Raw genomic sequence first — 13,402 nt, 5'->3', positions numbered from 1 at the left:
TCGATCTAGTCAAAATGTCAAACTAGTAACGAGTGTGGAAACGGCTTGCCTGTCAAAAAAGCAATGAAGGCTGCAGCTCATGGTCTGTGCCCCTTCCTCCAAGGTGACCTAGACAAAGGCATAGTGGGAATAAAGGGGTAGAATCAAAAAGCAGAAAAAAATTGGTGGCCCATTATCTGAGGAGAAACGCTTGGTGTGGACCTGTGTTCTGAAGAACTAGATGCTTCTATTGCCAAACTGATTTTTCTTTCAGTGCCTGAGCCATTTTATTTTTATTTATTTATTTATTTATTTATTTATTTATTTATTTTGGTTTTTAGAGACAGGGTTTCTCTGTAGCTTTGGAGCCTGTCCTGGAACTCCCTTTGTAGACCAGGCTGGCCTCGAACTCACAGAGATCCGCCTGCCTCTGCCTCCCAAGTGCTGGGATTAAAGGTGTGTGCCACCACCGCCCGGCCTCCTGAGCCATTTTAATAAGTAGCAATTGTTGCATTGGAGCCACAGGTGTCCGGCTTAGTTTAGTGTTGAAGGAGCTGCGGGCTGCATTCCTGGCACCCGGCCGCCCACACAGCTAGCTTTATATCCGAAATAATTACATGGAAACTGTATTCTTTTAATCACTGCTTGGCCCATTAGTTCTAACCTCTTATTGGCTAGCTCCATCATATTGATCTAACCCATTTCTAATATTCTGTGTACCATCACGAGCTGGCTTACCAGGAAAGATCTTAACCTGCGTCTGTCTGGAGTGGGAGAATCATGGTGACTCACTGATTCAGCTTTTTTCTCCCAGCATTCTGTTCTGTCTACTCCACCCACCTAAGGGTTGGCCTATCAAATGGGCCTAGGCAGTTTCTTTATTAATTAACCAATAAAAACAACAAATTAGAAAAAAATCATTCCCACATCAGTTTAGCAGATTGGAAACTAGAAAGGTTTGCCTTGGAAGAATTCGCAAACATCTTACAAACAATGGTAAATGAGCGCAGATGTGGCCCCTTTAAACGGTGCCTTAATGTGTCAGCCCCATGGCTGTTTGGTTAGGCTCCTTGCCCCTAGATTGACCAGGTTCTCTTGCCTTGCTCACCATCTCTAGGAATTCCAGCAATCACGGTGGCCATTATACTCAGCATAAGAACAGACCTGTATGGAACCCTGAACCCAGCAACTCTGTTGTAAGTACCAATATCTCTTGCTTTCAGGCAGTGGGTGTTCTAGGCATGGTGGGATGTTCCTGGCCAGGAATGTAGTCTTAGCACTGTCTTCATGGAAAACTCCGTGTCAGCCTTTCTGCTAGAACACAGTCATGCACACTCGGAGAATGGGTAGGTGTTTGGTTTCTGTATGATTGTGGCCAAGTCACCTTGCCCTTTAGATGCCTTTCTTCTGTGAAATGGAGCTAATATAATTTGCTCTCAGTGGCAGGTGCAAGTTTCAATGACCTTGCTTATATGAAGTGCTTGACCTGTTGCTTGATCCGTGGCAAATGCTACAGACCTGCCAGCCCTTTTGGTTGGAAAAACTCACAGGCCATGGGAAAGATGTAATGGCTAGTCTATGGAAATACTGAGATGAATTAGAAACCATGGTCTGTCTTTTAGCAACAAAGCTTTTCCCAGAGGGAGTCTGAAAAACTTCCCATTGTAAACTGGCCAGATTTATTGTTCTCTATTTGCTTTTTGTTTTTCTCTCTGTGTTTTAAAATTTTGATATATAAGCCCATCTCTTAACTATAGTCAGAAGAACAGCTTTTTATTCCACTCCATCTCTTTGGAGCCTTATTTGGAGCTACACAATCCCTTGAACTGCACATCTTTTTATTTGATTTCCCTATATCCATTCCCTTTGCTGCGGCATCTCGAAATCACGACCACTATATAGATTTCTTGTCCTGCTGTGCTGGGATCAAGTGCCCTGTACCTAACCCTCCTCTGTCTTTCATACCGAGTTGGCAGTTGCAGAGGGTCAACATGACATTGCCCTCCACAACAGATGCTTTCTAATTAAATTCCTAGTTCTCCCTCAGTTCCCTCTCTTCTCTCTCTTTTCTTGTCTCCCGCCCTGTCCTCCCTCTTTGCCGGTTGCGTGACTTAAAAGGCCCCCAGTATCTGTCTCATAGCAATTCTTCTTCAAAGATCAAAAGCAAAACCAAAACGAGAACAAAATCAACTCTGCGCTCCCCACCTCCAAAGAGCCTTTTCTTATGTGATTTGTTAGGAAGAGGCAGATGGCTCTGAGAGTTTTGTTTTGTAAATGATTATACTTGGAAAGGTAATTCATCACAGGGCACAAAATCCAAGTGTACAAAAGGCTAGAGGCTGAGAGCTAAGCTAGAAAGTTTTTCTTCTTCCAGGTAACTCCTATTAGCAACACTTGAACATGTGACCATTTCCTGGCACACAGTTTTTGGCTGGCTGGTTTTACTTTTTAAGGTTATTTTATTATCACTGTTTATGTTTTGGATCGTGTCTTGTTATATAGCTCAGGATGTCCTGGATGTGTAGCCCAGGCTGACTGCAAACTCGGTAATGCTCCTGCATCCTCAGCCCCCTCAATTGTTGATATTACGAGCCTGAGTCACAACATCCAGATAGTTATTTTATTTTTGACATGTTATTGTATTTATTTGTGGAGTACAGCAAAACATTTGAATACAGACTTATATTATATCATGGGCAAATCAAGATAATGAACATATCAATTATCTCAAATATTTATTTTTTATTTGGGCACCAATATTCAAGCTTCTTTCGTCTCAGTAATCTGAAATAAACATCACAATATTGTTTACTATAGTCATCACACTGTGCAGTAGAACATGGGGACAGATCCCTTCTTTCTGCTGGAGCCTGGTGCCTTTCCTTCTCCTCTCCCTAGGCTCTGATGACTGCGAATGTCCTCTCCCATTCTATGTGATAAACTGTAACAATTCTTTTAGATCTATTTATTTTATGTGTGTGAGTGTTCTGCCTGCATGCATGTATGTGTGCCATGTGCATCTCCAGTGCCCAAGGAGTCAGAAAAGACATCCAGTTCCCTAGAATTTGAGTTTTAGGTGGTTGTTAGCCACCATGTATGTGTTAGGAATCAAACCCAGGTCCTCTCCAAGAGCAACAAGTGCTTGTAAATTGAACCATCTCTCCAGCCCTATGATCCCCTTTTTGTGTGAGTGAGCTCTCATACACTTTGTATGTATGGTCTTTTGCACAGTGATGTTTTCACTTGCAGATGATTCTGTATCCTGTATAGTGCTGCCCCATTTTGAAGGTTTTCTATAGTTTTGTTTGAGGCTGTAGATGATAGAATGAGAATCCCAAGTATGAGACTGTATTAGGGAAATTAAATGATTTTTTCCCTCACCCTCCTAATTCACATCCATACAAACACACACACACAAACACACACACACACACACACACACACACACACACAATGTGACATGTGCCAGGATGGATAGCATGTCCCAAAGGAATTTTTCTGGATTCAGAAAGAGATTCCAGTTAATTAGACAACAGTTGATTTAGTCAAGCTTGTCTGCCTTCAAGACTCAGAAGCAGTGTGTCTCCTAGTTAGAGTTGTTGTTCACTGAAGCATCTGCTCACAGGAACCACTGTGCATCTCTTCTTTAACAGAGACCGTAGAACCGATAGGCCATCCAGTCGTCACGGCCGCCTTTTGTGGCCCAAATCCGTCATCCTTTTAAAGCAGTGCAACGAGGGCTGTCTTCTTTTGTTGCATTTTCATTAACTCTGATCATCTCATCATTATTTGATATAGCACTCGGAATGTTCTTGCTTGCTCATGTCCTTTTATTATGATATTTATGATGCAAAGCAGAATTCATCTGGCAAATAAAAGCTCTGGTTTAAGGTGTGTGCAGGGTGGGGAGGAGCGTTCCATTGGGGGAAAAATACATTTTTTTCTCTTGTTGAAGAAGAGAATAATTTCTCAGGGATATTTACTGAGGTTTCTGTACGTGTGCCCTGTAGGATTCTAGCTTGCTTTTGAAGGTACGCGAAGCGGGGATCAGGGGAATAAGGTCTCTGGGAGACGTGAGGGGACGCCATTGTCTTGCTTCATCTCTCTCAGTCTAGATGTCCCACGACCCATTGAAACTGGCCAGGTGATCTTAGCGTGCCCTGAAAGCAGGAGTTTCTGTTTATATGCCTCACAACGTCTTCTCTTCCTTGTCCCGTACAGCTGTTGGATTAAAGATGACCGCATCTTTTACATCTCTGTGGTGGCTTATTTTTGCCTCATATTTCTCATGAATCTCTCCATGTTCTGCACTGTTCTTGTTCAATTGACTTCAGTGAAATCCCAAAGCCAGAAGACCCGGAAGAAGATGATCCTGAATGACCTCAGAGGCACAATCAGCCTGACATTCCTACTTGGCCTCACCTGGGGCTTTGCCTTTTTTGCCTGGGGACCTGTGAGGATCTTTTTCATGTATCTTTTTGCCATCTGTAATACTTTGCAAGGTAACTCCTGCATGCGAGGCCTTTCTGTGGCTAGCTAGACTGTTTTGTTGCTTTGGAACATATTCCCACCTATCAAAATTTAAAGGAGGAAAAAAAAATACACTTCAGGCGCTCCCTCCTCCCAGAGGGTCAACAAGTGGTCTTTAGAAACACTACTTAGATATCAGCCTTCACTGAGTGAATAGGCAGCTCTCTCTCTCTTACTCAAGGCTGGAGGGATCGTTACAAATGAGCTAGCACAATTCTTTCTAGTTGGTAATGTCTGCATCAAACACTGACTGGCAATGTTTCGTACAGTGCTCACTGTATCAACACTGTTGACGTATGGATTCACGCTTGTGTTTTTGAAGTGCGTGGTCTAGTTGAATATACCAATTACTAGATGGAGGGGCATTAAACTTGTAGCTTTATAGGCTCCAACTGCATCATATGTCTTAATAAACCACCAGGCTAGAAAGTTGCAGAGTCATCCAGAAATGAAACTTAAATGCAGAGTCTAGGTCCAAAGGTCTGGGTGGAATATGTGAAAGCACGAAACCTGCTGCTTTTCTTCTCTCTCTCTCTCTCTCTCTCTCTCTCTCTCTCTCTCTCTCTCTCTCTCTCGTGTGTGTGATATGTGAACGTGGGGGTTCACGGGTACCTCTTCTCGCACTCGTTCCTTATTCCCTTGAAGCCGGGAGCTAGGCTGTCAGCCAGCCAGCTCCAGCAATTTCTCTGCTTCCACCCTGAGTAGCACTGAGGTTACAGGTGTGTGTGCAATTCTAGCTTTCAACATGAGTGCTAGTGATTTGAAAACAGACCTTCACGCCTGCGCAGTCAGTGCTCTTACCTGCTCAGTCATCTTCCCCCGCTCCTTATGTGCCTTTTGATTGCAACTTGCAGTGGAAACAAACGTCTTTGGGACTTGTGACATATTCTTTTCTCAGTGCCTTTTGTGGCTGCTCATACTTGATTATGACCGACGTAATGACTCTACACTGGAAGAAGCCCCCCCGCCTCAGATTGAGGTGCTCTGATTTGATATTCTCGCATGTCACAAGAACTATCTAACCTTGGTAGGGAGTGCCCATAGACGTAGATTAGCATCCTGTGCAGGCTCCCTTCTCCGTGCTCATTCCAGGATGCTCCCTGGCTAACTAACGTGAGGAGAAATTTGTCCTGAGTTTTGAAGGTGCGGTTGAAGGAAAACTATAAAGCTGGTTAAACCTTAAAGAGCAAGGAGGTTTTTTTGGAAACAGCCAGTGCCCCATCACTTGGCAGAGGGGAAAATGGTATGTAGAATTGAATTACGTGTTCTCTTGAAGATGAAGGCAAGCGTCTTGTAGGACCAATTTAAACAAAGGTATGCTGTCTGTCTGTCAGACACACTCTCTGTCACTCAAGGGCTCCTAGTCATGCCTACAAGATAGTTTGTGCCATTGTATCACAAGGGTGTTGTTAGAACCTTGAGTTTCAAAGTCAAGTCTCTCTCTCTCTCTCTCTCTCTCTCTCTCTCTCTCTCTCTCTCATACACACACACACACACACACACACACACCATAATGGATCATTTTAACAAACTATCAATTTGAATTCCAAATGGTTAATTTGCAACCGTGATGGAAAGGTGGATGCCTTGTAGTCAGGTGAGAGAAAAATTATGCTTATGATGAGCCCTTTGTGAAGGAGAAGGTACACACAGAGAGATGATGGTGGCAAAAACCAGAACAAACAAGCAAACAACCTGGCATTTTCCCTCCTGCCTATCTTATAGTGAATAAGCAGATCAATGTGCTGTGGGAAAGCGAAAGGAAAGCTGCCAGCCGAGGAAGAGCTGGCAGGCAGCTCATTGGAATGCACGGAATAACCTTTAAGTAAAAGAACTCACAGGGCCACATGCGGGAGAGCAGAGCGGCAATGGGCGCTCGATGTCACTGTCGTCTCTTGTCCATGCTGCAGATGGAGCTCCCTGCTCCGAGGCTGAGGCTTGCTCTCCTCAGGTTGCTGCACTGCCTTCCAGGTGACTGTCGCCCAGAAAGAGACAACGCTACTGAATTTCATCCCTGCAATTGTTTGTTTCTCCATAGTGATAAGGCCCTTGGGAGAATTAGTGAGACATGCCTCCAGATTGTTGCCTCCCACCTGGAATCAGGAAGTCTCAGGGCTGGGACGTGGGAACCAGGATCTTGCCAATCCAACTCTCCATCAAGTGACAGAAAATCACTTGACTCTTCCTGCTGCTTCCCAGGGACCGAAAGCTCACCATTCCATGAAGCCGAGCATTTAGCTTCTGATCCTCTCTGATTCTTATCCCAGTTTTCTTCATGGGATAAGTGCGATGGTTTTTAAGATCTTGGGGTCTATAGTCAAGCTCTTGGGGTCTATAGTCAGAGAGGCCCTGCTCAGTGCCGAGGTGGCCAGCTCAAGGCCAGCTCTGTGACCTAGGCAAAGTTTACTAAACATCATGGAGTTCAAAGCCTCTCACTATAAACATGAAGATAACAACACGATGCCTGCCATGGTGCCGGTGCTTAGTAAACACTGGCTGCTGATCTGTTAGTACATGGCTATTTTGGAGGCTCTTCCCATCCCTTTTAGTTGCGACCTGGCAATCATACAGAGCAAGCATGATTTGTATTCTTTATGACAGCGCCCTCAGATCTGTGACTGATGCTTTCACTTCTCCACACCCTGTATTATTGACTCCAAGTATTTCCTTATCCAGACACAGCGTCCCAACCTTTTCTTATGGCCATCACCATACCAACTGGCCCTACTTTTGAGTACTTCTATTCGTTAGCATCCTTTGAAAACAAAGCCCTCCCTCTGAATGTAACTGATGGGAGCTATGGTCAAGCTCGGAGGAATTTCAGCAGATTTATCACTCGCCTCAATCCAAGATGCTTTTTGCCTGACCTCAGGGCACAGGTCTGTAATCACAACTACTTTGGAGGTTGAGGCAGAAGGATTGCAAGTTCAAGGCCTTTCGTGGGCTACAGAGCAAGGTACTTAAGGCCACCCTTGGGACTTACTGAGACCTTGCTTCAAAATAAAAAGTTTTTTTTTTTTTTTTTTAAACAAGAGGGCTGGGGACACATAGTTCAGTTGTTACAGTACTTTTTGAGCATCTTCAGTACTTAGCAAAAACATTTACTTCCACTAAGGTAGTAGGTGATATAAGTTTTGAAGTTATTTACCCTTTTGACTTGTGCTCGGTTTGCAATGAGTGCCAGGAGTAATTTACTGGCAGGACAACTTGCCAATGTGGAGAGGCAAGTTGAACCCTTTATAGTGCGCACATATTTCCAAATAACACTTGTGCCAAATATATATATTTTGAGATTCAAACAAGTATATCGTCATATTGCTGAGGCTATAGATGACAATGAGAATTTATGTGTCCAATGTCCAGAAGTTCAAGTCAACGACTGTCTGTTGAGTTGCCACACACAGGGCTGGAGGCAAAGGGAAAGGTGATGTGAAGATTAAAGGAGACAGAAGTCAGACCTTCAAAGACTTGGCAGCTGGAAGATAAGATGGCTAATATGCAGAGAATTCTGCGGCTAAGTAGGGCGCACATTATGAGTGGCAAACTATTACGGTAGCTCAGAAGAGAGAAGGGCGCTTTTCAGGTTGAGGTATCTGCAAGGGCTTTGTGGATAATGATTTTGAACATGGACCGTAAATAAAAGTCAGAGTATTGACAGGAATTACTCCTGCCAATTTAACCTCCATCTTGAGGAAATCCAATTAGGCCTCCAGGGAATTTTCAGTCAGGATCATCTTAAGTCCTACTTTCATTTCCCCAGGAGCTATTTTACAAGATGGAGATGAAAAATATCTCACATTACCGATTGATATCTCCGGCACTACCCTCTCATTTGCTGGACAAAGTCAGAGCTGGATCTGCTTTGCACAAGCTTCAGTTATGCCAAAGGTCATGCGCATCAGATATTTATGGGTGTGTAGCAACCTACACCCCAAATTCAGCAGCTTTAACACTACATACATTTGTAATTTCACACAATGTCCGAGGGTCAGGAATCCAGACACAACTTAACTATATGCTTTCAGCTCAGAGACGGTCACGAATTTGGAGTCAAGATGTATTCTGGTCCTGTAGTCATCCAAGGCCTTGTCCAGGGCTGGAATGTCTGCTTCCTAGAAGATTCAGTCACATAACTGGGCCTCACCATGTAGACATTTGCAGAGGAATACCGAGATTGTCAAAATACAATGTTTGATTTCTTGAAGAATGGGTGGGTGCAGGGGGTATATCTTTTATAGCTTAACGACGTGACACACCATGACTTGTGCCACTTGTCATTAATATATGAAAGGATGCTGCATGCCAAGGACGTGAAGATGAGGATGTTTGAGCACTCTCTCCGAGTCTGGGTATTCTAGTAGCCCTTATGTCCCACGCTCTAGGGGAGATGGAAGCCTGGGGGAAATGGTACTGGATGTGGAGTCTTAATACTGATTTTGTGCTGTTGCTGCCTTTGGAGAGGCCATAAAGATGTTAGAAAGACATTAGTGCTCCTGGGGTTCACTGGAAGCAGCAGTGATGGCGCCAAGAACAGGCCTGAGTCAGGGGATTGGTGCATGCCGAAAAGTCTGATCTTCTTCTCCTTGCTTAGGGTTCCTCATTTTTGTGTTTTACTGTGTGATGAAGGAGAGTGTACGGGAGCAATGGCACACGCACCTCCGCTGCCGATGGCTTCGGCTGGGCAACTTTTCTGGTAAGACGTCCACTTGGGTAAGATTTTAAATTGTACATAGTTTATAGAACTGATCATATTCATTTGTCTCTGAACAAATTCTCATTACAAGACTACCAAAATAGAGACTGTTTCCATGTCACAGAAATGATTTGTGCTTTCATGCTAAGATGAAGGAAGTCAAGGGACAAGTGTGACTTGGACCATATTTTAACCTGGTAGAGAGCTCTTTTATGGACCCAGATTCCTTGGATTTCTTGTCATTTCTGTCTGTCATCTCACCCATGATTCAGTTAGAAGAAGACTGACTGAATACTTCATGTATTTCAGGAGCTGGGTCATAGGGCCTTCAGTCCAGTAGCTAACAGTAGGTCGAATGGATGTGGGAAGCCAGGACTGGCGACAACGGGAGTGAATGTGAGCTTCCTGGGTGGCTCTTCTGATGTAGTGGCCTCTACTGTTTCTTCTCAACACTGGCATGTTCCCTGAGGACATCTCCAGTGCAGGCAAACTTGTGTTCTGTTATCAAATGATCTTCTCTTTAATTTTGGCTGCTTGTCTCAGTCTCTATTCAAAGCCCAGTTTGCTTCCTTTAGGGAGGCAACACTTGTGTTCTAGGGGTCCTTCCCCTGGATGGACCAGTGACCTGCAAGTCCTTATGGTCTAGGGAAAGCAGACATCCTTGGTAAGCGTAATGGGTTTTCATGTAGCACACACCGCAGAACAAATTCACTTCTCGTAACTTCTTAGAAAAGCCAACTCCCGGAATGAACAAATATTGAACACTGGACTTCATAATTTTTGACTTCATATTTTAATGGTATTATTGAAGGCAGTATAATTTCTATACCACAGTCTCACCCATTTTAAATATAGAATTTGATAAATTTTGCATTTAACTTTTTTTCTGGTGTCGTTTCAGATGGGAGCAACAGGTTTGGGATAAATATTAGGTATAAACAGAAGAAACTAAAGAAAACCCATGAGTCCAAATTATTGACACCATCGCTCAAGTCAACAACAACCAATTCCATTTTCAAATCTATAGGACCTGTGCCCAGCATGCCTTCAGAAATAAACTTCCCAAACGGTAAAGCACAAGGCACTGTTGTTTGTATTTGTGTTCCAATAAGATGAGACTAAATGTTAAATCTTGGATATTACCTCTTCCTCAAAACAAGCACATAATTCATATACAACATAATATGATGCTATATTCTATAATAATGTATGTGATATGATACATAATATAATTAATGTAAATGAACACTATCCATGATATAACCAGGTAAGCGCTAAATCTAATATATATATATATATGTACTTTTATATAGATATATGGTGCTCATTATGTATATATCTATATTCAATATCTATATTCTATGTCTATAGAACATATCTGCATTCTATAGATATATTTGTACTCATTCTTAGCTAAGAAAAAGTATATATAGATTGATGGGTTGTTAGACTAATGGGGAAGGGAAGAGGCAAAGCTTAAGAACTTCAAAGGCTCTTTTTAAATTATTTATCTTTATTTTACGTGCATTGGTGTTTTTCCTGCACGTGTGTCTGTGTGAGGGTGTCAGATCCCCTGGAACTGGAGTTGTAGACAATTGGGAGCTGTCATATGGGTACTGGGAATTGAACCTGGGTCCTCTGGAAGAGCAGCCAGTGCTCTTAACCACTGAGCCACCTTTCTAGCCCCTCAAAGGCTCTTAAAAATAATTATCATAGACTATTAAAACCAGAAAAAATACTCTAGGCATAGTCTAGATCAAATTTCTCATTTTACCCAAAGGAAACCTAATGGCTACGGACAGTCACTAAGACCATTGGTGACAGTCTGAGCAAGAACTCAGGTCTTGTAGCTCTAATAGCCACTGCCTCCTACCATTGATTCTCCTTGAGTTACCACCACAGACACCTATACTTCTAGGTGGAGACAGATGTTGACCTGAGGATGGGATATTAGGAGGGAAACTGCAGGGAAGGGATGAGTATACAAACTAAAAATGGGAAATCTTCTTGAAATAAAAAAAATAATAAAAAGAAAGTAAAAATGATCAAGAATGTTTGAAAACTGTAAGTTAGAAACTGGTTGTACATGCCTCTAATTCAGCCCTCGGGAAGCTCACAGGAAGGTTTTCCAGATTTGAGACTAGCCTGCTGCATAATGGGGCACCATCTCAAAAACCTGAAAAAGAAACCCAAAACACCCAAGGTCCTTAAGTCGATGCTGGGATAACTGCAGTGCTAATGGACGGACTCTCTCTCTCTCTCACTTCTAGACTTTCTTATACTGGGTGCAAAAACTCGTTCTATTTTCTAGACCTATAACTTATTTGGAAACTGCATAGTGTGTTTTTAAAATGTTTTGGGTCAGGATCAGGTTTTGTTCTTCACTTTGTGGACTGCTTAGAGATGTATTCTTTCTATCTTTAATATGTGTAACTCTACAAGCTAGCTGTAAATCTAGGTGACCACCCAAGGCTGGGTGAATCATACTACACAATCTTAGTCTCCATCGTTGTATGGGGAAATTAGTGGTATCTATGAAAACAAACTTGCTCTGGCCAATTGTACCTATTATACTCTGGCCAGCTAACTACAGATGTTTATCGCTCTTCTTGGAAGCCCTGGATTGTCATAGCATCAAGAATTCCTGAGTTGTGGAATGTCCTTAGTTACTAATAGTTGTGTCTGATTGGTAAATGTCAGTTTTGCAAGAGAGTATCCCTACTGTCCAAGGGATATCTTAATATATTCGCAATTAATGCATTAAATGTACATTTATATTTTTTCAAAGGACACAGTAGCAAATACATATCAGAAAATCTTCACACTCTTGTACCAAGCAATAATCCTGGAAAACCAAGAGGTCTGAGGCCTGTTTCAAAGTGCTCAAAGCAGGAAAACGGCTACAGATTCTAAAACTCCAATCTTGATACTGCCATCAAACTTGTGACAAGCACAATTCCATCCACTGATCACAGTGGAAAACCACGCTTTCGGTCCTACCAGGGACTTTCAAATGTGAGAAACTTTCAGAACAATTCTATCAAATCCATAGGGAATAAACCTGTGTTCTTCTCCATGAACTCCTCCAAGTGCTGGTGAAGAATGGCCTCCTCTAGGTTTAAGATGGAAGTCGACAATGCTAACTTTAATTCACAATGTAGGCAGTGCTTAGGTACCTGTTGTCTTGCCAGTGCTGTCAGAATGAGCTTATCTCCCCCATGCTTATGTTAGCAGGATGTTTTTCACAACCTTCACTTCTTTTCTACTTATTCGTGACACCATTCTATGATGTTTTCATACTTGTCTTCCTTGTGTAAAATCCTTTCTGCACCTGCCTTAAGTATTCTCCGTTTTCATGCAGGTAACTTTGATGATGGTCCCTATACTTTCTCTTCCTTGGATTGTGAAGCTGCACCCACTTCTATAAGAAGAGCATTGACTGCAGAAATCAAAGCAAATTCCGTTCAGAAACAAAGATCATTTTCAAGAAATGTTAGCAGAGGTGCTCACCTGGCTCCCGGCCCTGGACTAGGGGAAATGTTCAATTTGTGAAGCAAATCTGTCCCTACCTTGTATTCTAAGATTGTTTTGGGATAGGCAGAATGAAATTGTGTTCAGTAAACATCAATCTTGGAATAATTCTCTTCTTTAGTGTTATTTTTTTATTTAACAAAACTTTTTAATTAAAGACTTTGTACTAGATAGAAGACAATGAAGAAAAGATAGCCCTTTTAAAATTTATTTATTTGCTTGTATGAGTCTGTGCCTATATGAATGGATGTGTGCTACATGCATACAGGAGCCTTTAGAGAGCAAAGGGCTTCCAATGGCTTCCAGTTCGTTGGCATTGGAATTACAGATGACTGTTAGCCACCTTGTGGGTGTCTGGTATCGAACCTGGCTCCTTTGCAAGGGCAGTAAATGCTGCTCTTAACTGCTGAGCGACCTCTCCACCACCAGGGAGATTTTCTTCACTTTTAAAGAGGAGATTGAAACCCATGTATGATACATGAAGGGAGAAATGTATATAACATTGGGGATTTTGTTTCAAAAAAGTTGTATGTCCTAAACCAAACAAACAAGGCCAAGGTCTTTATTGCTCTGTCCTGAGGCAAACAACTCCAGGTGACCTAAGTGTCAGGATTCCTAGCTGGCTGGATACCCACAGAAGAAGTAGGTAGGAAAGCCCCAAGGTCAGAG

At 42.5% G+C, this 13,402-nt stretch overlaps 1 protein-coding gene across 1 annotated transcript in view; it reads left to right on the top strand.

The window, feature by feature from the left end:
- Positions 1 to 12,754, top strand: part of Adgrg4 (adhesion G protein-coupled receptor G4) — a 101,487-nt gene extending 88,733 nt beyond the window's left edge. The window contains exons 18-22 of the mRNA XM_057759547.1: positions 1,097 to 1,175; positions 4,201 to 4,481; positions 9,101 to 9,202; positions 10,104 to 10,271; positions 12,564 to 12,754. Coding sequence (XP_057615530.1) covers positions 1,097 to 1,175; positions 4,201 to 4,481; positions 9,101 to 9,202; positions 10,104 to 10,271; positions 12,564 to 12,754 — 821 coding nt within the window. The remainder of the gene's footprint in view (positions 1 to 1,096; positions 1,176 to 4,200; positions 4,482 to 9,100; positions 9,203 to 10,103; positions 10,272 to 12,563) is intronic.
- The last annotated feature ends 648 nt before the right edge of the window (positions 12,755 to 13,402 follow it).

Source organism: Chionomys nivalis, chromosome X (genome assembly GCF_950005125.1).
Source record: "Chionomys nivalis chromosome X, mChiNiv1.1, whole genome shotgun sequence".
Classification (NCBI taxonomy): domain Eukaryota; kingdom Metazoa; phylum Chordata; class Mammalia; order Rodentia; family Cricetidae; genus Chionomys; species Chionomys nivalis.
Note: the sequence above shows the minus strand (reverse complement) of the source record. Positions and strands in the feature narration are given on the sequence as shown.